The sequence below is a fragment of the Aspergillus pseudonomiae genome, assembly GCF_009193645.1.
Source record: "Aspergillus pseudonomiae strain CBS 119388 unplaced genomic scaffold BDV37scaffold_2, whole genome shotgun sequence".
Taxonomy (NCBI): domain Eukaryota; kingdom Fungi; phylum Ascomycota; class Eurotiomycetes; order Eurotiales; family Aspergillaceae; genus Aspergillus; species Aspergillus pseudonomiae.
The window spans coordinates 282,026-300,607 of record NW_022475994.1 but is presented as its reverse complement, the minus strand read 5'-3'; the positions used below and the strand labels follow the sequence as shown (position 1 = coordinate 300,607).

The 18,582-nt window shown below is 50.4% G+C and overlaps 6 protein-coding genes across 6 annotated transcripts; 3 read left to right on the top strand and 3 right to left on the bottom strand.

Moving 5' to 3' along the window:
• Positions 1-182: 182 nt before the first annotated feature.
• Positions 183-2,402, top strand: BDV37DRAFT_277861 (RING finger protein; the record flags this gene model as incomplete). Its single annotated transcript, XM_032085882.1, has 5 exons — positions 183-289; positions 426-757; positions 838-1,366; positions 1,420-2,306; positions 2,374-2,402. 5 exons carry the CDS (start codon positions 183-185, stop codon positions 2,400-2,402), a joined length of 1,884 nt encoding a protein of 627 aa, XP_031946837.1.
• Positions 2,403-4,044: 1,642 nt separating this feature from the next.
• Positions 4,045-6,156, top strand: mrsA (putative mitochondrial carrier protein). Its single transcript, XM_032091213.1, has 9 exons — positions 4,045-4,236; positions 4,462-4,531; positions 4,595-4,630; positions 4,731-4,863; positions 4,936-5,028; positions 5,093-5,149; positions 5,235-5,679; positions 5,765-5,904; positions 5,968-6,156. Exons 1-8 carry the CDS (start codon positions 4,193-4,195, stop codon positions 5,814-5,816), a joined length of 930 nt encoding a protein of 309 aa, XP_031946836.1. The 5' UTR covers positions 4,045-4,192; the 3' UTR covers positions 5,817-5,904; positions 5,968-6,156.
• A 669-nt stretch (positions 6,157-6,825) lies between these two features.
• On the top strand, positions 6,826-9,901 carry BDV37DRAFT_236140 (putative AAA family ATPase). Its single transcript, XM_032080587.1, has 3 exons — positions 6,826-7,169; positions 7,229-9,275; positions 9,342-9,901. Exons 1-3 carry the CDS (start codon positions 7,080-7,082, stop codon positions 9,560-9,562), a joined length of 2,358 nt encoding a protein of 785 aa, XP_031946835.1. The 5' UTR covers positions 6,826-7,079; the 3' UTR covers positions 9,563-9,901.
• Positions 9,902-10,546: 645 nt separating this feature from the next.
• On the bottom strand, positions 10,547-12,798 carry BDV37DRAFT_78435 (epsin). Its single transcript, XM_032091212.1, has 4 exons — positions 12,600-12,798; positions 12,402-12,471; positions 12,107-12,327; positions 10,547-12,048 (listed from the first exon to the last, which is right to left on the bottom strand). Exons 1-4 carry the CDS (start codon positions 12,670-12,672, stop codon positions 10,682-10,684), a joined length of 1,731 nt encoding a protein of 576 aa, XP_031946834.1. The 5' UTR covers positions 12,673-12,798; the 3' UTR covers positions 10,547-10,681.
• A 1,866-nt stretch (positions 12,799-14,664) lies between these two features.
• On the bottom strand, positions 14,665-15,293 carry BDV37DRAFT_277857 (uncharacterized protein; the record flags this gene model as incomplete). Its single annotated transcript, XM_032085881.1, has 3 exons — positions 14,665-14,758; positions 14,820-15,044; positions 15,118-15,293. 3 exons carry the CDS (start codon positions 15,291-15,293, stop codon positions 14,665-14,667), a joined length of 495 nt encoding a protein of 164 aa, XP_031946833.1.
• A 773-nt stretch (positions 15,294-16,066) lies between these two features.
• trpE (anthranilate synthase TRP2) lies at positions 16,067-18,391 on the bottom strand. The gene is made up of 5 exons (XM_032091211.1): positions 18,336-18,391; positions 18,158-18,282; positions 17,901-18,049; positions 17,752-17,825; positions 16,067-17,679 (listed from the first exon to the last, which is right to left on the bottom strand). The coding sequence occupies exons 2-5, from the start codon at positions 18,167-18,169 to the stop codon at positions 16,364-16,366; spliced, it is 1,551 nt and encodes a 516-aa protein (XP_031946832.1). The 5' UTR covers positions 18,170-18,282; positions 18,336-18,391; the 3' UTR covers positions 16,067-16,363.
• Between the last annotated feature and the right edge of the window lie 191 nt (positions 18,392-18,582).

The window sequence follows — 18,582 nt, the reverse complement described above, 5'->3', positions numbered from 1 at the left end:
CCCAAGGCGAAGAAACAAACCTGAGGCTTGTCTTCCTAAGGCTCCCCCACTCTCCCCGTGACGTTCCGTCTCCCGTCCCTAGTTACATACATCCACACCCCTCTCGTCTCCCCCAAGACCCAAAAGGTGCCAGCGTCGATAAGCTATCCACGCCCAACGATTGATCGCCTGAGAGCTAGTGCATGGTCCTGCTGCTGCTACTGCACACTCTGGTCTCTCAGTCCGCCCTTCGTGTCCTTCGTCCTCCGTTCGATCTATCAGCCTTCCCCAGGTTGATTACCCGCCTTTGGTAAGCTGCGCCTTGTGTTGTCTCGGAAAAAAAGAGAAGGTCTCGACGTTAAATCTCGGGACCTACTTTTTTTTTCGTGCCAGCACATACCGGCTTGCCGCGACACCACTGTTTTCACCACGCCTCCTCTAACAAGGAAGCGAAAGGCGGCCGAGGCGGCGATAACAGACAATCACTCCGCCACCAAGGATTCCGTCGCCCGTTCGCAAGCCGCCACCAGACCTCCTCCCCGGAAGTCTGCTCGCAAGACGAAATTAGATTCTCCTGGTATCGCAGAACTTAACCCCGCTACCGATCTGACCTCCGTCGTCTCGGGGGTGCTCACGGTTTCCGCGGAAAAGAAGGGTCTTGATTTGGTTACGCCGGCGTCAACCACCATGGAGTCTGATGATGATTTTATGAGCGTTGCCTCCAGCGCCGATGACTTTCTGGACACCCAGGCGAGTGATGATGAGAGCCTAGGTGAAGGTACGTAATATTGCGGCCCACAGCTTTGCATGGTGGTGATTGACTGGGTGCTGACGCTGCCTCTTCTTTGCTATTTGTAGATTTCGGTGATGATTTCGACGGCGGCTTCTCGAAAGATAAAGACATTGTTGCAACTTCACGAAAACCTTACGAAGTTGAATATAAAGTCCTAAACCCGGATGACATCGACCGGGAACAGAATCGACAAATCAACGAAGTATCATCGATTTTAAGTCTCCCACCGGAATCCTCTGCCATCCTTCTACGGTATGGACGATGGAATCGGGAAAAGCTTATTGAGGGCTACATGGATCATCCCGAAGAAACGCTGGAGGAGGCCGGCTTAGGGACGAACTTTGAGGGCACACCGAAGACTGAAGTAATACCTGGATTCGTGTGCGAGATTTGCTGCGAGGATGACGATAACCTGGAGACATACGCTATGCGATGTGGACATCGTTTCTGTGTAGATTGTTACCGCCACTACCTTGCACAAAAGATTCGTGGGGAAGGAGAAGCGGCCAGGATAGAGTGTCCGGGTGATGGCTGTAATATGATCGTAGATTCTAAGTCGTTGGGCCTACTTGTCACACCCGACCTCAAGGATAGGTGAGTCCACTTAGCTTGGATGCAGGTGGATACAGCCGCTAACTACTGTTTAGGTATTACACCCTCTTACAAAGAACCTATGTCGATGATAAGGAAAATCTCAAATGGTGCCCAGCTCCCAACTGTGAATACGCTGTTGATTGTGCGGTCAAGCAGCGCGACCTCCGTCGCATTGTACCCACCGTACAATGTAGCTGCAAGCATCATTTCTGCTTTGGTTGCACACTTAACGACCATCAACCAGCACCTTGTCAGCTAGTCAAGATGTGGCTCAAGAAGTGTGAAGACGATTCCGAAACGGCCAACTGGATCTCAGCCAACACAAAAGAGTGCCCTAGGTGTCACTCGACGATCGAGAAGAACGGAGGTTGCAACCATATGACGTGCCGCAAATGCAAGCATGAGTTCTGCTGGATGTGCATGGGCCTATGGTCTGAGCACGGTACTAGCTGGTATAATTGCAATCGCTATGAGGAGAAATCAGGATCCGAGGCCCGCACCGCGCAGGCGAAGTCCCGAGCATCATTGGAGCGATATCTCCATTACTACAACCGATATGCAAACCATGAGCAATCGGCCAAGCTCGACAAAGACCTTTACCTGAAGACGGAAAAGAAGATGACGAGCCTTCAGTCGCAGTCGGGTTTATCGTGGATCGAAGTACAGTTTCTCGACACTGCGTCACAAGCACTTCAACAATGCCGACAGACCCTAAAGTGGACCTATGCTTTTGCCTACTACCTTGCGCGTAACAACCTGACCGAGATCTTTGAAGATAACCAGAAAGATTTGGAGCTCGCGGTGGAGAACCTCAGCGAGATGTTTGAAAAGCCTGTACCTGAACTAGCGAACCTCAAAGTGGACATCTTGGATAAAACGGCCTATTGCAACAAACGGCGGGTGATTTTGTTGAGTGACACTGCTGAAAATCTGAAAAATGGTACGGACTCTGTCATGAACCCCACAGAAAGTTTTGGTGTAGAGAACTGACTCGTGTGTTTCTCCAGGCGAATGGTCTTTCAACGTGGACTGGTAGATTAGAGCGAATCGTATAGAAGGGAAACGGGTTTAACCACGGTTGGTCCCCAAGACCCAGTCATTCTTTTGCTTTAACGACGTGCATGACAGCGCTGAATTCTCTGCGGGAAAGTTTCACTGTGAACATTTAAGAGAGGAGCTTTTCGTGGGTGTTATTTACTTGGTGATTTGCTTTCTTGTATCAATTATCATTTACTATAGGGGAACGTCCACATCTATATTCAATTCTACCACTTGTACTTGACATCGCGGGCGGAGTGGGGCTGCATTTATTCCTTTTTGCATTGTTTGTGCATTTCTATTGTCCAGTCTTTCTCATTTTCTAAGAATCCATGCCCAAATTAATATCTTGGTATATAGGTAAGGAACCCTATGTAAAACACCCCGTCGATATGGAATCCGCGGAAATGCCCGACACGAGAACTTGAGGACTCGTGGTTGCCTAAGAAGACGAACATACATACTGCGGAGTCCTCCGTAAGAAACCCCATACAATATAGTTTCACGTCACCTGTACGAAAGAAGAAAAGCCTAAGAACTACTGAGTTATACATTAGTCACTTAATGCCCTGCACATACTACCGTATTTACGGGATCCCCGGTGAGCCGCGGCCGTTCGCTTAGGGTTATAATTCTGACTGAAGAGAGAAGGAGTATGGACTAATCAGAATTTCAGAAAGGAGGACAACAGGATGGATCCATCAGATAAGAAAAATCAGAAAAGGGAATAGTGACCTTGCTCCCATCGCTCGGTGATTTTTAGGAGAGCTGCCGCGGCGGAGGGACGGGCCATTCCTCCGTCATTCGGCACTTCTACTTCTCCTGTTAGTCAGATGTGGCAATCTTGGCTAGCTCTTTGGGACCTCTTCTTGCATGTCTTGAATGGGAATTGGGTGAATCTGTTTGGAATTGATCCGGAAGGCTGTCGGAACGGTGTGAGTCAACTTGCCACAGGTCAACTGGTTGTGTCAATTGTCAGTGGTTGGGGATGTGCTGGGTGAGAGTGAATAAACTCCGTCATCGGACCAGGACGGTCGCTGATCCTGGGTTGGTTTTGTCTAGCCGGGGAAAGCTGATTCAGCAGGCTAAATGTCCCAACTGGCGTAGCTTAACTAATTTTTTTTTTAACGGAGGTTCAGCTAGACAGAGAACAGTACAGAGTACATTCATGAAGAAAATTCACAGATTAAGTAGAATTAAACAGAAAGACTGATGGGAACAGTACACCTAAGAATATACAATGAATCACTTCCCATATTAGTGTGTATTTGGGTCAAGACAGAAAATTCCATAGTGGTTCCCTGGAGGGTTCTATTAATCTAAAATGGATCAGATAACATTTTAATCAACCTTCCATTAATCCAGCGTTCGTCGAGCCGACCGAAAGGACTTCCATTCTTGGTAACAACTTCTAATCCCCGACTAAACATTTTAATTTATTTTATTCTTCCCTCCCTCTTTCACATCCTCTCAACTCATCCATTTTTTTAACCTATTTCACTTTTGCTCCTGTCGCATTGATTCTTTTCCATTCCTCGGGTGGTTGAGACGGGTCTCTTCCTCTATACTTCTTTTGCCTCCTTGTTGTTTTTTCCCTTCCTCGGAAGCGGCCCTAGTGATTTACCTCTCCACTCCGCAACCTGCTCCCGGTTTCTTCGGTATTCTCTTTTCGACCTTCACAACAGTGACGCCTCACCTAGCACCGCGCGCCCTTTTCTCCCTCCTCCCTCCTAACCCTTTTTCCCTCCTCTTTGCGGCTCCGGCTGCGTCTGGAGCTTCGACAGCTCGATGGCGGTCTCCGAACAAATCCCCGGGCAGGAGTTAGAATATGAGTATGTGTTTTTTTTCCCGCAAAACCCGCTTCAACTCTTGTTTTCGCCTGGCCAATCGCTCGCTGGGAAGCATAGGGAGTGGTTAAAATCATTGTTATGCTTTCAGGCCACATTCTTGCCTCTCTATTGCCTGATTGCCACGGTTCCTTTCCCAGACGTAGGCGGGCTTTTTTTTTGATATACACTATGTTGGGGCTTCCGGGGCTAATTATACTGCTATGATAGCTACGAGGCCCTCCCCTCTAACTACGGCCTCGGCCGGAATATGCTGGCTGGTGCCTTCGCAGGGATAGCGGTATGTGTGCAAGAACATGGGTTATAATGGTGGATGGTCGGTCCCGTACTGACAATAGTCAAGGAACATGCTGTCATGTATCCGGTGGACTTGTTGAAGGTATGTTGAGTTAATGCTAGTTCTTTTCATGCGTTGCGCAAATTTTGTGTTGTGACGTGTTGCAAAGGCAGGCAAATATTAACATCGGACCTTACGCTAGACTCGCATGCAAATCCTGCATCCCGCGAACGGCGGACTTTACACCGGTCTTACTAATGCGTTTTCCACAATCTACCGAATTGAAGGCTGGCGGACATTATGGAAGGGCGTTTCCAGCGTTATTGTCGGTGCTGGTAAGCGGAGCCCGCGGTATACGGAGATGTCTACTCGGAGGTGTCGGAGGCTGATGTGAATTTCCCGAATAGGCCCCGCCCACGCTGTCTACTTTGGCACATATGAAATTGTAAAGGATCTTGCCGGTGGCAATGTCGATGACGGTCACCATCCCCTAGCTGCAGGTAAGTGACCGATGGGGTTATGATACTGTCTGTCATTAAGTGGTTCGTTACTAACGTGGAACAGCTATGAGTGGTGCCTCGGCGACCATTGCCAGTGACGCTTTGATGAACCCCTTTGATGGTGAGTAACCCGCAAGCCCAGCACCACCCAAAAAGAAATAAAATGAAAACCACGACTCTGCTGTGTACTAATCGAACACACACAGTGATTAAGCAACGTATGCAAGTTCATGGCTCGGTACACAAGACTATCCTTCAATGCGCCCGGTCTGTCTACCGGACGGAAGGTCTTCAGGCTTTCTACGTTTCCTATCCTACCACACTTTGCATGACCGTCCCCTTCACCGCTACACAGTTCGTCGCCTATGAGTCGATTTCCAAGGTTATGAACCCCTCCGGGGATTACGACCCGTTCACCCACTGTATTGCGGGTGGTCTCGCAGGCGCTTTCGCAGCTGGTCTCACGACACCGCTCGACGTGGTGAAGACGCTCCTCCAGACCCGCGGTTTGGCACAGAATGAGGAAATTCGGTCGGCGAAGGGTCTTTTCAACGCCGCGGCCATTATCAAGCGGCAGTTCGGTTGGAGTGGTTTCCTGCGTGGCGCTCGTCCTCGCATCATTTCTACGATGCCCAGCACAGCCATTTGCTGGTGAGTGAATATCTTTTCCTGATTTATTTCGTCTGAAATCCCCCATTGCTGTGTTTGGATTTATACTGACAATGCCATGCAAAAGGACCTCTTATGAGATGGCCAAGGCGTACTTCAAGCGCCAGGAGGTCATCTAAAAAAACGGGTCTTTTTCTTCCCACTGGCCCGATCGCATAAATTCGACTTCCACACTATCCATTATAAATCTCCATCCTGGGGCCTTCCGTAAGGCCTCCCATGACCAACAAAACAATAATCAAAATCACTCAACAAAAAATATTTTTAAAGGAAAAAAAAATAGGAAGGTTGGCTGATAGCGGCCACGTATCACGTGCGAAGGGCGGAAATGCGACGCGAGAGGAATTCCAAGCCATGTTGGGTGACGTTCATACTGTCCATTCTCTTTATTAGCTCGATCTTGATTCTTCTGCTCTCGCGCGGGCTCCGTTTCTCTCATTCACCGTTTTTTTCGGGATGTACGCGAAATGTCCGAGACACTAGCCGGAAAAGCCTGGCTGGAACCACAGCGGATGAGGCGGAGCGAGGACGTCTCACCCTTTCTTCGGTACCTTTTTTCACCATTGGTCATCGGGTTTCATTTTCTTGGTTGGTAATGGTTGATATACATCTTGTGGGACGGATTGTGTCGGGAAAAGTGCGAGAGCTTTTCTTGGATCGCCCTATGTATGCTATATTTATACCGGCGTTGGCACGCAAGGGAACTGTTTTTGGAGGCTTTGTTCCTTTTCTCTTATGGTTTTATTTTGTTCATTTGATCGATTTCCGAATCCTGGAATATTTCTTCTGATATATTACGCATTTGGGACCCATGTATACATAGACGGGATGATATGGCGGGCAATTACTTTTGAGTACACCAGCCAGGCTGAGCTGGCGCAGATATCCATTTTCGTTAATATAAAGGACTGACACTCGACTCCACTCCGGGGACCACAAAACTAAACGAAATGTCAAAAGAAAAGGGAGTTAAGTTGGCTGTAGAGTTACTAGAGTAGCATTGGAAGAAGTTTTGCCATCATCGTGGGGCACCTTTTATTCCCTTTTTCGGTGCACCAACGACGTCACGCGAAATCATGACCGAATTTGGGTAAGAGAAAAATCGGAAAATGGAGAATCACTGACTGACTTTCATGTCTTACTCTCTCACTCTGACCTCTCGACTTCACTCACTCACGTCCTCGTCGTCCAGAACGTCTTTCGTTCTTTCTTTCTTTTTCCTTTGCCTCCCTCCCTACGAATGAGCAGAAGTTGGTCCCCGTCCTTGTGCCATTCCTTCCCCCAGACTACGATTAACTAGTATTACACTACTCCGACTATCATCCATAGCGCGCGGGCGGGTCCTGCAATTCCGCCGAAGATCCCTTGGGCGTACTTGATCCATGATGCGCCCCAAACCGGCGTCTTCCCTTCAGAAGACCTACGATGACTGTTATCTGATGTGCTCGACTGCCGTCTACTTCGAAGGACAGGTCTGCCGTTCTGCTTCCATCAATTGACTCCATTCGTCACTGATCGCTCTTCCGTACAGAACAACGAAGAAGAAGCTTTGAAGTCTTGGCGCTCCGCCCTCGAAACCATTTACTACCATAACGCCTATCGGGTACCCTCCAAGTACACCCCCAAGAACGAAACTGAGAAGGCGCTTCAGGATTCCATCCGCCAGTTAGAACTCCAATGTCGGGAGCGTGTCGATCTACTCGAGGCCCTCCGTGAGAGCAGAAAGGATACGTCTGGTAAATCTCCTCCGTTCACCACTGGTTATCGCGGTTGGATTGGAGAGGGAACTGTCCCCGCGGTCGGATATACCGATCTATCTAAACCGCCCACTATCCCCGGACGCCCGCCACCACCCGTTAACACCACTAGCTCGGAATCTACTGCAAACGAGACCGGTTCATCAACCTCAATGGCGGGTCGTCCCGGATTGCACAAGACGCAATCCTCTTCGGCAAAGACAACGTCTTCCCGCAATTCTAGCCCCGAGCGTCGGAAAGCGATGCCGTCCACACTGCGCAACGCCGATCTGAAGAAACCCGTCAAAAAGAAAATTAGTCCGCGACGGAAAGACCTGCGGCCAGCCGCAGCTTCTCAAGCCGCGGGTCTGGCCTGGGGAAGTCTTTATCGCACTCCATCGTCAGAGAAGGCCGTCAGCGACGCTGCCCTAGCGTCCTCCCGTTTGACCGTGGCGAATGATCCCAGTTTTCGAAAGGAACCAACACCGCCCCGTTCGAAGTCTGGCGATGGGGTCCCCCCACGGAGAAGCGTGCCTCCAGAGGATTCCGGAGAGGAGCGTCGCTCGGCGAGGAAACTTCGCGTCCCCGGTCAGACACCGCGACGATCACCGGCGAAGTCTACTCCCGCACCAACTTTGACACCTACATCCACCCCTCAGGCTCCGGCTGGCGTCCAGCAGCCATCAGCCAACCGTACCCATTCCGCTTCTGTATCGAAGGGCTCCAATGATACAGTTCAGCCACGCGCCTCCCCCCGGCCTTCTGTCAAACCAAAGCCTGTAGCGTTGAGGGCGACTTACCAGCCGCCAACACCCTCTGGAGGATCCGCGGGGGTTGCAGATACCTCGAACAACCTGCAGGCTGGGTCTGCAAGGACACCGCGGAGAATCACCCCTGCTTCCACTGGTGAAGATGCGTTGAGCGACAGTATAGATCGTATGTCAATCTCCCGAACGAGCCCCGAACGACGGCCTACTCCGCGCATCAGGCGTGCTATCACCCCGCCGTCATCTAGCGATCCCGAATCTCTTGGCCCCAAATCAACGGATGCCGATGAGGACGAAGTGGAAGTTGAGGATGAGGATGACGCGATTATGGATATACTGAACAAGCTCCCGAAAGGGGTGGATGTGGCAACCGCCCGACAGATCCTCAACGATATTGTAGTTCGTGGGGATGAAGTACACTGGGATGACATTGCTGGTCTAGATGGGGCCAAAAAGGCCCTTAAAGAAGCGGTCGTCTATCCATTTCTCCGGCCAGATCTTTTCTCTGGTCTGCGCGAACCAGCCCGCGGTATGCTCCTCTTTGGACCTCCAGGAACAGGTAAGACGATGCTTGCGCGCGCTGTAGCTACGGAATCCAAATCGACATTCTTCTCGGTTTCCGCATCCACACTGACCTCGAAGTGGCACGGTGAGAGCGAAAAGCTTGTCCGCGCCCTGTTCAGTCTGGCCAAGGCGCTGGCGCCGTCGATCATCTTCGTGGACGAAATCGACTCACTCTTATCCGCTCGCTCGTCCGGCACTGAGAACGAGGCTTCAAGACGCTCAAAGACCGAATTCCTGATCCAGTGGTCAGATCTGCAGCGCGCTGCAGCAGGCCGTGAATCGCCGGGCAGGGACAAGAAGTCCGGCGGGGACCCCAGCCGGGTCCTCGTCCTCGCCGCCACAAATATGCCCTGGGACATCGATGAGGCTGCGCGCCGTCGCTTCGTCCGCCGACAGTATATCCCTCTTCCAGAACATCACGTCCGCGAACAACAACTCCGGACATTACTAAGTCACCAGGTGCATGACTTGACAGATCAAGACATTAACGCTTTAGTCCAACTCACAGAAGGTATTGCCCTCATTTACTCTTCCTCCCCAACCATCAGTATCCCCAAGCTAACGAACCACAAAACAGGCTTCTCCGGCTCCGACATAACAGCCCTCGCCAAAGACGCCGCAATGGGTCCCCTCCGCAACCTCGGCGAAGCCCTCCTCCACACCCCCATGGACCAAATCCGCGCCATCCGATTCCAAGACTTTGAAGCCAGTCTCTCCTCCATCCGACCCAGCGTCAGTCGGGACGGACTAAGAGAATACGAAGATTGGGCCCGACAATTCGGCGAGCGAGGTGGATAGACCTTCCCCCCCTTTCCTACCCTCTGTATCTCTTCTCATTTTTCTTTTCTTGTTTCCTTATGATTCATCTTTGGGACCGTTGCATGCATGGAACTTAAGTGGCTGGGGGATCGGCTTGAATGGGCGAATTGGGTTTGATACGATACGATACGATACCTTGGGCTATGGTTTCTTCGGTCTGCTCTGCGTTATGTGGGTATGGTATGAGAGTCATGATTATGAATTGTCTGTTGGATGAATGCGACGCTTGGAAAGGCATATATTGTACGTAGTGAATGAACCTGGTCGGGAACACAGACCACACATATCCTTATAAATGGATACAGATGATTGAGTACCGGTGCTGTCCCCTTTCTACTACCTACTAGCTCAGCATATATTCTGCTGTGCATGGCATGGCATGGCATACATGATATGATCATGGGCAGTAGAGGCATACCACCTTCTCTTTTACTGGTCTCATTGGCTCTTTCCAGCAATACCTAACTTAGTACCCTTGACATTCAGGCTTCGGAATATTAAACCCCCATCATCAGACTTCGTATAACCAAACCTACTACGGAAGTATAACCATGTCAATATACGAAGTAGTATGATACAGTACAGTATAATTTATATACTACGAGACATAAACCAAATCAATATGGTAGGTAATAGGTATAAGTAGAACGGTACATCATCAACGGAGCAAAAAAAAAAAAAAAAAAAAAAAAAGGCAAGACAAAGACACGAGGAAAGCAAGGGGTTCGGTTTGAACTGGTTGGATATCCCGGCTGGCATCAAATCGAGTGAGAGAGAGAGAGAGAGAGAGAGAGAGAGAGAGAAAGCAGGAAGGTAAGCGTCCGGACATAGTGGAGTAATAGAAGTAGTAAAAGTAAGTGGTTTAAATGAACTGGACTGAAATCTGTATGTCAATTCCCGAACCCTAATTCAATGCGAGCATAACACCCAACCATTCGTTGTAAAAAACGACGCAACATAACAAAGGGAATAAAAGGAGAGAAAGGTAGAGATTTGATTGATAAAGACAAGATAAAAGACCTGGTATCGTATGCCACCTCCATCTAAAACCCGTTAAGTTGTATACCACAGACATCACGGATAAAACAGTTTCGTCTTTCACAGATCTATCAGGCTGCCTCCAGCCTGAGGCTGCTGCTGGTATGATTGTTGTGCACCCCAGGGGTTGTTTGCGGGCTGCGCGAAGCCGGTTGGCTGCTGGGCGAACCCTGTTTGCTGGGGGACGAACCGTTGTTGGCCGAAGAACGGGTTGTTGCCGGTCTGGTTGGAGCGTAGGCGATCGAGACCTTGACCAGCAGAGTTGACGAAGGTACCGGGGGCGGTATGTTGAGCGGGAATACGGAGATCGCCGACGTTTCCAAAGGTATCTTGGCCGTCGCCGCTGGCGAGGAGTGCATTGAGACGAGCGTGATGCGGGTCGTTGATCTGAGGCGGAGTACTTTTGGGTGGAGCCGGGGCCACAGGAGCCTGGTAGTTGGAGATTGGATTGAAGGCGGTAGTTGGGCGCTCTTCTGCCAGCGTGTTCAGGGATGGATGTCCGGACGTTGCGGGTCTGGCCTGGAACGGCTGCGTCTGCGTGCGCGGAGCGAATGGATTGTTTGATCCGGTCTGCATTGGTTTCATCATATCTCCCGGCTGCGGGCTGCTCGAGGCCCATGGGTTATTGCTACCCGACGAAAGGAAGTTATCTTGCGGCTGGGGTTGCTGCTGCTGGGGTTGTTGTTGCTGTTGCTGTGCAAACATGTCTGCGGGACCATATGGATTATTGGTGTTAAACGCCGTATGCTGCGGCTGTAGCGTTGCTTGGGGCTGTAGCGTGGCCTGTGGCTGTAGGAAGTTATTCTGAGGCTGACCGTACGGGTTCTGGTCAAAGCCTGAGGGCTGCGCTTGGAATCCGTTGGTGTATCCATTGGGCATTCCAGTCATCTGTCCCTGGAATCCCGTCGGCTGTGCGTATTGGTTGTTCAAGTATCCAGTCGACAGAGGTTGCTGGGGGTTGATCGGGTTGCCAAACCAGTCCACCGCACTTTGCTGCTGGTATCCCTGGTTGTAACCGGTGGGCTGCGCCGGGGCGGCTGGGACGGGGGTATCATCGAAGAGGGATTGCGCGTTGCTCTCTTCAAGTTCGCGCTTGCGAAGTTCTTCCTCTTCCTTGCTCAGCTTGATCGCCTTGGCCAGATCTTCGTCCTCCTCCCCGGATTGCATGGAGCCCTTCGCCCGTCGCTTCCGTTCTTCTTCGGCCTCATGTTTACTCGCCTCGATCGCCAAGCGGTACTCGACATCTTCATCGTCCGCGGGACGTCGACGGCGCTCGTTTCGACGCGGTTGTGGTGGCTCACTTCCATGACCCGGGTAGTCGTCCAGCCCGCTCACCCGCGATTTCCACAGCTTTCGGTCGGAGCGCTCACTTCGCAATCGGTCTTCATCCATCACCAGGGAAGTAAGCTCTTTAGCAGCCACACGCACTACGTATCGTTAGCGGGCGACCGACCGAGGTAAGGGACCATACCGTCCGCGACCTACCATTTTGACCGACATCTCTGCCATCCTCATCCACGTACTGGAACTCGCGCAGGGTCTTGATGATGTAGACGTTCTTCCGGGCCCACGTCACGACTAGTTCCGAGCCCTCGTGGAGACAGTAATCTAATACCTTCAGGGACTTCAACACATGACGCCAATTCTTTCCCTTGTCATTTAGTCGCTTGTCCAACATGTCCATGATCTCGTAGAAATCGGTGGGACTGTACGTACAGCCGGATTAGCTCGGTCTAGAGGGGGGAAGAATCGCCCGAGGCCAATAGGTCGGTCAGCCTACCTGCTAAACGTCAGGGCGGCAATCTCTGCCATCTCTGTACCGGTCGGGCCCCAGGGGTCATTACTCGTGGCTGGGATTGAAAGCGTCAGCCGATGTCGACCACAGGTTCAAGGGCACCGGTAGCGACCGACGAGCAACCGCCACCAATCAGTCGTAACTTAGCCCGAACGCAAAAAGAAGGAGATTAGCAGTACATACCATTCCGGACCTTGACCTGGACCGACGAGTAGCCCTTGGTGACATTTTTCACGCTGCGCACAACTTTCGACATAGTGACGACAATTGGACACTCGAGACCAATGGGATGATGATTGGAAACAAAGTAGGGTAAAATAAGCAGCGCTCCTGGCGTACCGGTAGCTCTCGGGAATCAGGGGGAATCAGGCGCAAACCGCCCAGGTGAGCGTCGGGGTTGAATGGGCAGCGGTGGGATCGTTGGTGAGTTGCGGAGGTGAGTCGCTTTCTCCTTATCGCGGGCGGTTGCAGTGGAGTTGGCAGTGGCAGTGTGACGGAAGGCGGGCGTATGGGATTGAATGTCAGCCACCGCTCGGAATCGTCCCTGAGAACACTAAAAGACACAACGAGGGTATCAGGACAGGAAAGGGACGATCGGAAGAAAGGAAACCGCGAGATCGAAGGAGGAGAATTAGTAGTGGTAGCGTTTGGAAAGAAGCGGTAGAAAGAAAAGAAAAAGTCGCGATGACGAGCAGGAAGGTTCTTCTGGGTTTTTGGTGGCCACTGGTCGATGGCTGACGACGACCAACGCCCAATCGTATGGAAATCTCCCGATCAGTTCAGGTTCGAACCACCCCCACACACACAAACTAGTTCTCTTTTCTCCCGTTGGAAATGGGCGGTTCTTTAGATTGTAATCCCTTCCAGTAAAAGCATTCGGGAATCGAGATTATGTCTGAACCGAGTGATCAAAAGCAGATCCAATTCCGGGGACGAAGGAAATAGGGGTGGAGGGATATCCACCGGTAGAGCAATGTCCCTGAAGAGACCCTAGAAGTTGTTCAATGGGTCTATGACAATGGGATCCGTTACTCCGGCGGGGTCAGAGAAGTGAAGAACAGAATCGGAGAGGAAGCGGAGAGAGACAATGATGTTGGAGGTGAGGAAGAAGAGATGGAAGTTCCAGAAGTATACAATCCGTCAAGTGATTTATTCAATACATTCAACAATGATTATTTACGGTATGTATGTATAGTATGGAGATACGGTATGCAACGGGATTTTTCCAATGTATGTATGTACAACGGCCCGAAGGACCCTTTTACTTTTTATTTTATTTTTTAATTTTCTAAATTAACCGTCATTTCTCCCAATCAACCGATACAAACCCAACTGATATACCTCGTACTATCCATAATATTCCACCTAGTAGGAGAAAAGGTCTGTTCCCCCCCACAAGACTTAGTTCATAAACCATCTGCAGCCCTGGTGATGTCGTGGCGCCGTGGCAAAGGACGGCCGCGTACAACCATGACTTGGCATCCTCTTCAACATGAGAAACTCTTCTTCAACCCCTCTTTTGTACCCAGTTTACCAATGAAGGAGAATCGTTCTTCACTGACACGAGATTCTTGCAAAGTTACCATACGGCAGAGTTCATTCTCTGATTCATACCGGAGGGTAAGGGTGGATGTATGTACTCCGTACTGTCCGTACTTCGAGTATTGTGGCGGTGCAGAGATACTCGGAAATGCCAAAAGTTACCAACGACGTCATAAGGCAACGTGCTTTTTGCTCTTTTTATTTTATTTTATTTTATATTTTTTTTATAATAACCCAGACAGCCTTAATTTGACGGTTCACCAAAGAAAAACTGAACCTACTTTCCTCCACCGAATCTCTCCATCTTGAGGGAAATTTGGTATTAGGAGGATGGGAGCCTGATTGGTACCGCTTAGGCAGCAGTGTTCTTTCTGTACATCCATTTAATTTAATGAACACTTGTGCTCATTCATCCGATACTACTACTTATTGGTCCGGCCACCAGCGTAATGCTACCTTACGCGCTTTCCGCGTCTCCAGTGTATAATAATCTTTCTTGAGAATTATATTTGATATTTGTGACGGACATGTCTAATCTGTAAAGGATGAATCTAACTACTGAACAGCCTTACTGGATACCTGAGACAGCCGAACCCGCGCTCTCTACTACTGATATTTCGCAGTCAAACCATGGCTTGCTGCTTCTGTATCGTGGGATACTCCCACTTCCCCTGCTGCAATGGCTGTCCGGGCTCATAGAATCGCACTATTTGACGTTACTCGGGGTGCCTGTAGAAATGACAAAAGTTCGCTCACAAGCAAGCTCAAAGTCCCCTCCACCAGACTGAATTGGAAGCCAGCTGGACAAGTTAGTCTTGAGACTAGCCAGCAAATTGACCAAGAAGGCAAAGCAGAGCTCACTTCGACGTCCAATTCGCCGGCGGCCGCTTATCCGCGGGCTGGATCAGAACCTGAAAACTACCATCATCATTGCTGCTTCGATCCTCATAAACAGGAGTCCTGTCTGGGTAGGCGAGATCAGTCCGATCCCTGACGGAATACCTCCCGAGTGGGCGGTCAATCAGGAACTTTTGGGAGTTGTACTCAGTGAGGCTCCAGAATCCTCCTGTCGCCAACGGCGGCTTGCTGCTTAATGGTCATGATATACACCTCATCTGACCCTAGCGTTAGCTGCCCCTGGCTGCCAGAAGGTCTGTACAAGGGGTACAGTGCCTCTGACGCCATCAGACACAGGTACCCAGTATATGCGACATATAGGCGCATAGCATAGTTCTTGTGCACCCGTGGTGCCAGTCGTGGGGGATTGAAGGGCGCCATGCGCGCCATCAGCTGAAGCGCTTTGGCAGGCTCATCCGAGGAGAGTGAAACATTCATCATTGCCGGGTTTAGTGGTGGCGCTTGCACTCCAGGGCGGTCACCCTGCTAGGAACTAAGTGTGGTCTGGGTCTGCAGAACATGGACTTTAGCAACATTGGTGCCATGGTCCCTTGAGATGAGATAGGATGTGCATCACCATAAGGATCAGCTCTATTTTTCGCCAGATCAGTGGAGCCCCACCGTTTTCTGCCCGACATGCTGGCGTAAATGCATGTCTTGTGGCCGCTTTACGTGGCTGGGGTGGTAGAATGTTGGAGAAGCCTGGAGCAGACGATGTGGATTGCCAGGCAACTAGATATCATGGGCAAGGAAATGGGGATCAGAAAAGCAACTCTGCTTGCCATCGAGATGGTCAAGGTTGCGATGGAGGGGACAGAATTCGATACTTCTTCTCGAAGGTGATGCTGCTCGAGAGAATTGACACACAAGTGGCGCTTTTTACAAGGCTGAGTGCTTTGCCAATCAATCAATGAAATTAATCTGGTCGTAATAGCAGATAGAGTGTCCAACCCGAAGAATATGGACTCCTGGGTGATACAAAAGCGTCGCAGACCCAGGATCACCCGAGACAAGGACCTCTTTCAGTTAGCCATGATCCATCATTGGCAGGGACAGGTAATAATATCCAAGGACATATCGCAGCTTTGCTACCCCTTAGGAGGATATTCAATCACCTATCTAAGGGGCAATCATAAACAACTCTGTTTTCCAATGAAGAATCCCTGGCCTGTGACCAATGGGTCCAACATGAGAGGTGCATTGAGCCCGCTATGTCAATTCAGTTCAGGCACTCCGACTTAACTAATACGGTGCCGACATTTCCTTACCTAGCTTGAGTAGTAAATACCCTTCGCAACACGAATCCCCATAACACCTTGTGATCCAATCAGAGTGTGGGAACTTGGGATGAAAGGAACAAAAAGAAGAAAATAATATAAAATAAAATTTGTGAAGGACTTCATTGTTTTCCCATCGCTCTAGATCGTAGTCGTCATTCAATTCCCTATCAACAAAGAGGAACAAGAGAATCCGAAGAAAGAAAAGAAAGCTAAGAGACCGCTTTGAGTCTATGATTGTTCTCCCTCCATGCTCAAATACTTCGCTTCCGCCCCCTTGATACAGGCAATGTTGGCGCCCAATTTATTGATCGTCTCCATATACTCGTCATACGGGTCCGAATCGAAGACAATTCCACCACCTGCTTGGAGGTAGGCCACCCCGTCCTTGACCATCATCGTCCGGAGTGCAATGCAGGTATCCATAGCACCCGGCGTTTCTGTTGCTCCGTCCGTGCTGGCGATGTTGTATCCGAAGTAGCCCACCGCGCCAGCATACACTCCGCGCTTCTCGCCCTCCAACTCGGCAATCAGTTGCATAGCCCGCACTTTGGGCGCCCCGGAGACCGTGCCGGCGGGAAAGATGGACCGGAACGCGTCGAACCTAGTCTTATCCGGCCGCAGAATACCCGATACCTGTGACACCAGGTGTTGCACATGCGAGAACTTCTCGACCACCATCAACCGGTCCACCTGAGTGGTGGTCGGGTCACACACGCGGTTAACATCGTTACGTGCCAGATCCACCAACATGACATGCTCCGCACGGTCCTTTAGACTGCCTCGTAGCTCCTCTGCGAGCGCCTCGTCCTCCTCCGGCGACTTGCCACGCTTGACGGTGCCGGCGATGGGATGGGTAATGATACGGCCCTTTTCCTCCTTCGCCAGAAGCTCTGGACTAGCACCAACGAGCTGAAAGTCTTCGCAGTCGATGTAGAATAGGTATGGAGAAGGGTTGACTGTGCGCAGATGACGGAAGAGGTTAAATGGGTGGAGGGAGGTAGGACGAGACAGCCGTTGGGATGGCACAGTCTGGAAGATATCGCCTTTGGAGATGTGCTCCTTGAGTTTCAGCACGTGCCGCTCGTACCCCTCGCGCCCGATATTGGATGTGTACTCCTGGTTGGGAATGATCGGACCTTGGGGAGGTAGCGGGGTCTCGGGTCGGAGGAGTCGTTCAATAGTGCGCTTGATCACGTCTTCGCCTTTCCGGTACTCGGTTTCGAAATCCGAGTCGACATGTGTGATAGGAACGAAGGTAATGATTTTGATGACCTGGTAAAAGTGATCGAATGCGACAATGGTATCAAACAGCATGAACAGCGACTCTGGGATTCCGAGCACATCCTTGAGAGGCCGGGCCGTCTTGGGCTCAAAGTACCTCACACAGTCGTATCCGACGTAACCAATAGCACCGCCCGTGAGTGGTGGTAGCGTCAAGCCGGGTACTGTCGCAACGCGGTAATCAGCGATCTCTCTCTCCAGGATCGGAAGAGGATCACACTCGGGGCCGTGACCGGGGCCAGTCTTGAGAACTTTTCGGGGATCTTCACCGCGTCGCAAACGCACAGGTTAATAGTAGGTCCAGCAAGGTGGCCATGATGGGCAAGTATGCATACCAGCTCCCACAAAACTATATCTCCCAATTGTCTCCGTGGTCGCAGCACTCTCGTAGAGGAATGATAGTTTGGATCTGCGCAAGAGTTGGCCGTATCAGCTACCCCGCCAGAGGCAAGAGGGGGCGGAGGGCTCTGGAATCGGAACTCACTTCTCCGCAACCTTCAGATATGCCACTGTAGGTGTCAACAAGTCGGCGGGGATAGACGCAGTAAGTGGGAGCAGGTTGGGGGGATATTGAGCATCTTTCGAGTGGCTAATTACATCCTTTGCGGCCTCAAGCGACGGCACAACAGTAATCTGAGTCATACCATTCGGCGGCGTTAGCACAAGGTCGTTTTATTCAAACCGGGAGTACAGAAGACTGAACGAAAAGAAAAGAAATGATAGTTAGAATAAGATACTCACAGGGGGCGCCATCCTATCAAATCTAACGGTGCCAATGGATTCGGAGTCGATTGTATGCGGGGGAGGTGGAAGAGTAGAAGTGAAACTGGATGGAGAGCACGGAGATAAAAGGTAAATCGAAATCGCTAAAATCAGATAAATTAAATCAATGCGGCAACGTTGCTGATTAGGCCCTCACAACTGGAAAAGAAAGAGGAAAGCAAAACAGGCTCCGTTTACATCAGTCAAGATCTCAGTTTTCTTTTTCTTTTGGGGTTTTTTTTTTTTTTTTTTTTTTTTTTTTTTTTTTTTTTTTTTTTTTTTTTTTTTTTTTTTTTTTCCTCGATTCCGTCACTTACCAGGAAACCTTATTGGCCGGCGCTTGCTTACCCATGGGAAGCCCAAAAAGGAATAGTCTCCCGGCTGAGCATTATTATTATCAATTG

Coding starts and splice junctions, on each gene's coding strand:
- BDV37DRAFT_78435 (XM_032091212.1), bottom strand. CDS start 12,672: ATGTCGAAAGTTGTGCGCAGCGTGAAAAATGTCACCAAGGGCTACTCG. Junction 12,472..12,599: donor CCAGGTCAAGGTCCGGAATG/GTATGTACTGCT, acceptor TTTCAATCCCAG/CCACGAGTAATGACCCCTGG. Junction 12,328..12,401: donor GCCGCCCTGACGTTTAGCAG/GTAGGCTGACCG, acceptor CTGTACGTACAG/TCCCACCGATTTCTACGAGA.
- trpE (XM_032091211.1), bottom strand. Junction 17,826..17,900: donor TATCTGAAGGTTGCGGAGAA/GTGAGTTCCGAT, acceptor ACTCTTGCGCAG/ATCCAAACTATCATTCCTCT. Junction 17,680..17,751: donor ATATAGTTTTGTGGGAGCTG/GTATGCATACTT, acceptor GACGCGGTGAAG/ATCCCCGAAAAGTTCTCAAG.
- BDV37DRAFT_236140 (XM_032080587.1), top strand. CDS start 7,080: ATGATGCGCCCCAAACCGGCGTCTTCCCTTCAGAAGACCTACGATGAC. Junction 7,170..7,228: donor CCGTCTACTTCGAAGGACAG/GTCTGCCGTTCT, acceptor TCTTCCGTACAG/AACAACGAAGAAGAAGCTTT. Junction 9,276..9,341: donor TTTAGTCCAACTCACAGAAG/GTATTGCCCTCA, acceptor ACCACAAAACAG/GCTTCTCCGGCTCCGACATA.
- mrsA (XM_032091213.1), top strand. CDS start 4,193: ATGGCGGTCTCCGAACAAATCCCCGGGCAGGAGTTAGAATATGA. Junction 5,150..5,234: donor TTTGATGAACCCCTTTGATG/GTGAGTAACCCG, acceptor GAACACACACAG/TGATTAAGCAACGTATGCAA. Junction 5,680..5,764: donor CCCAGCACAGCCATTTGCTG/GTGAGTGAATAT, acceptor GCCATGCAAAAG/GACCTCTTATGAGATGGCCA.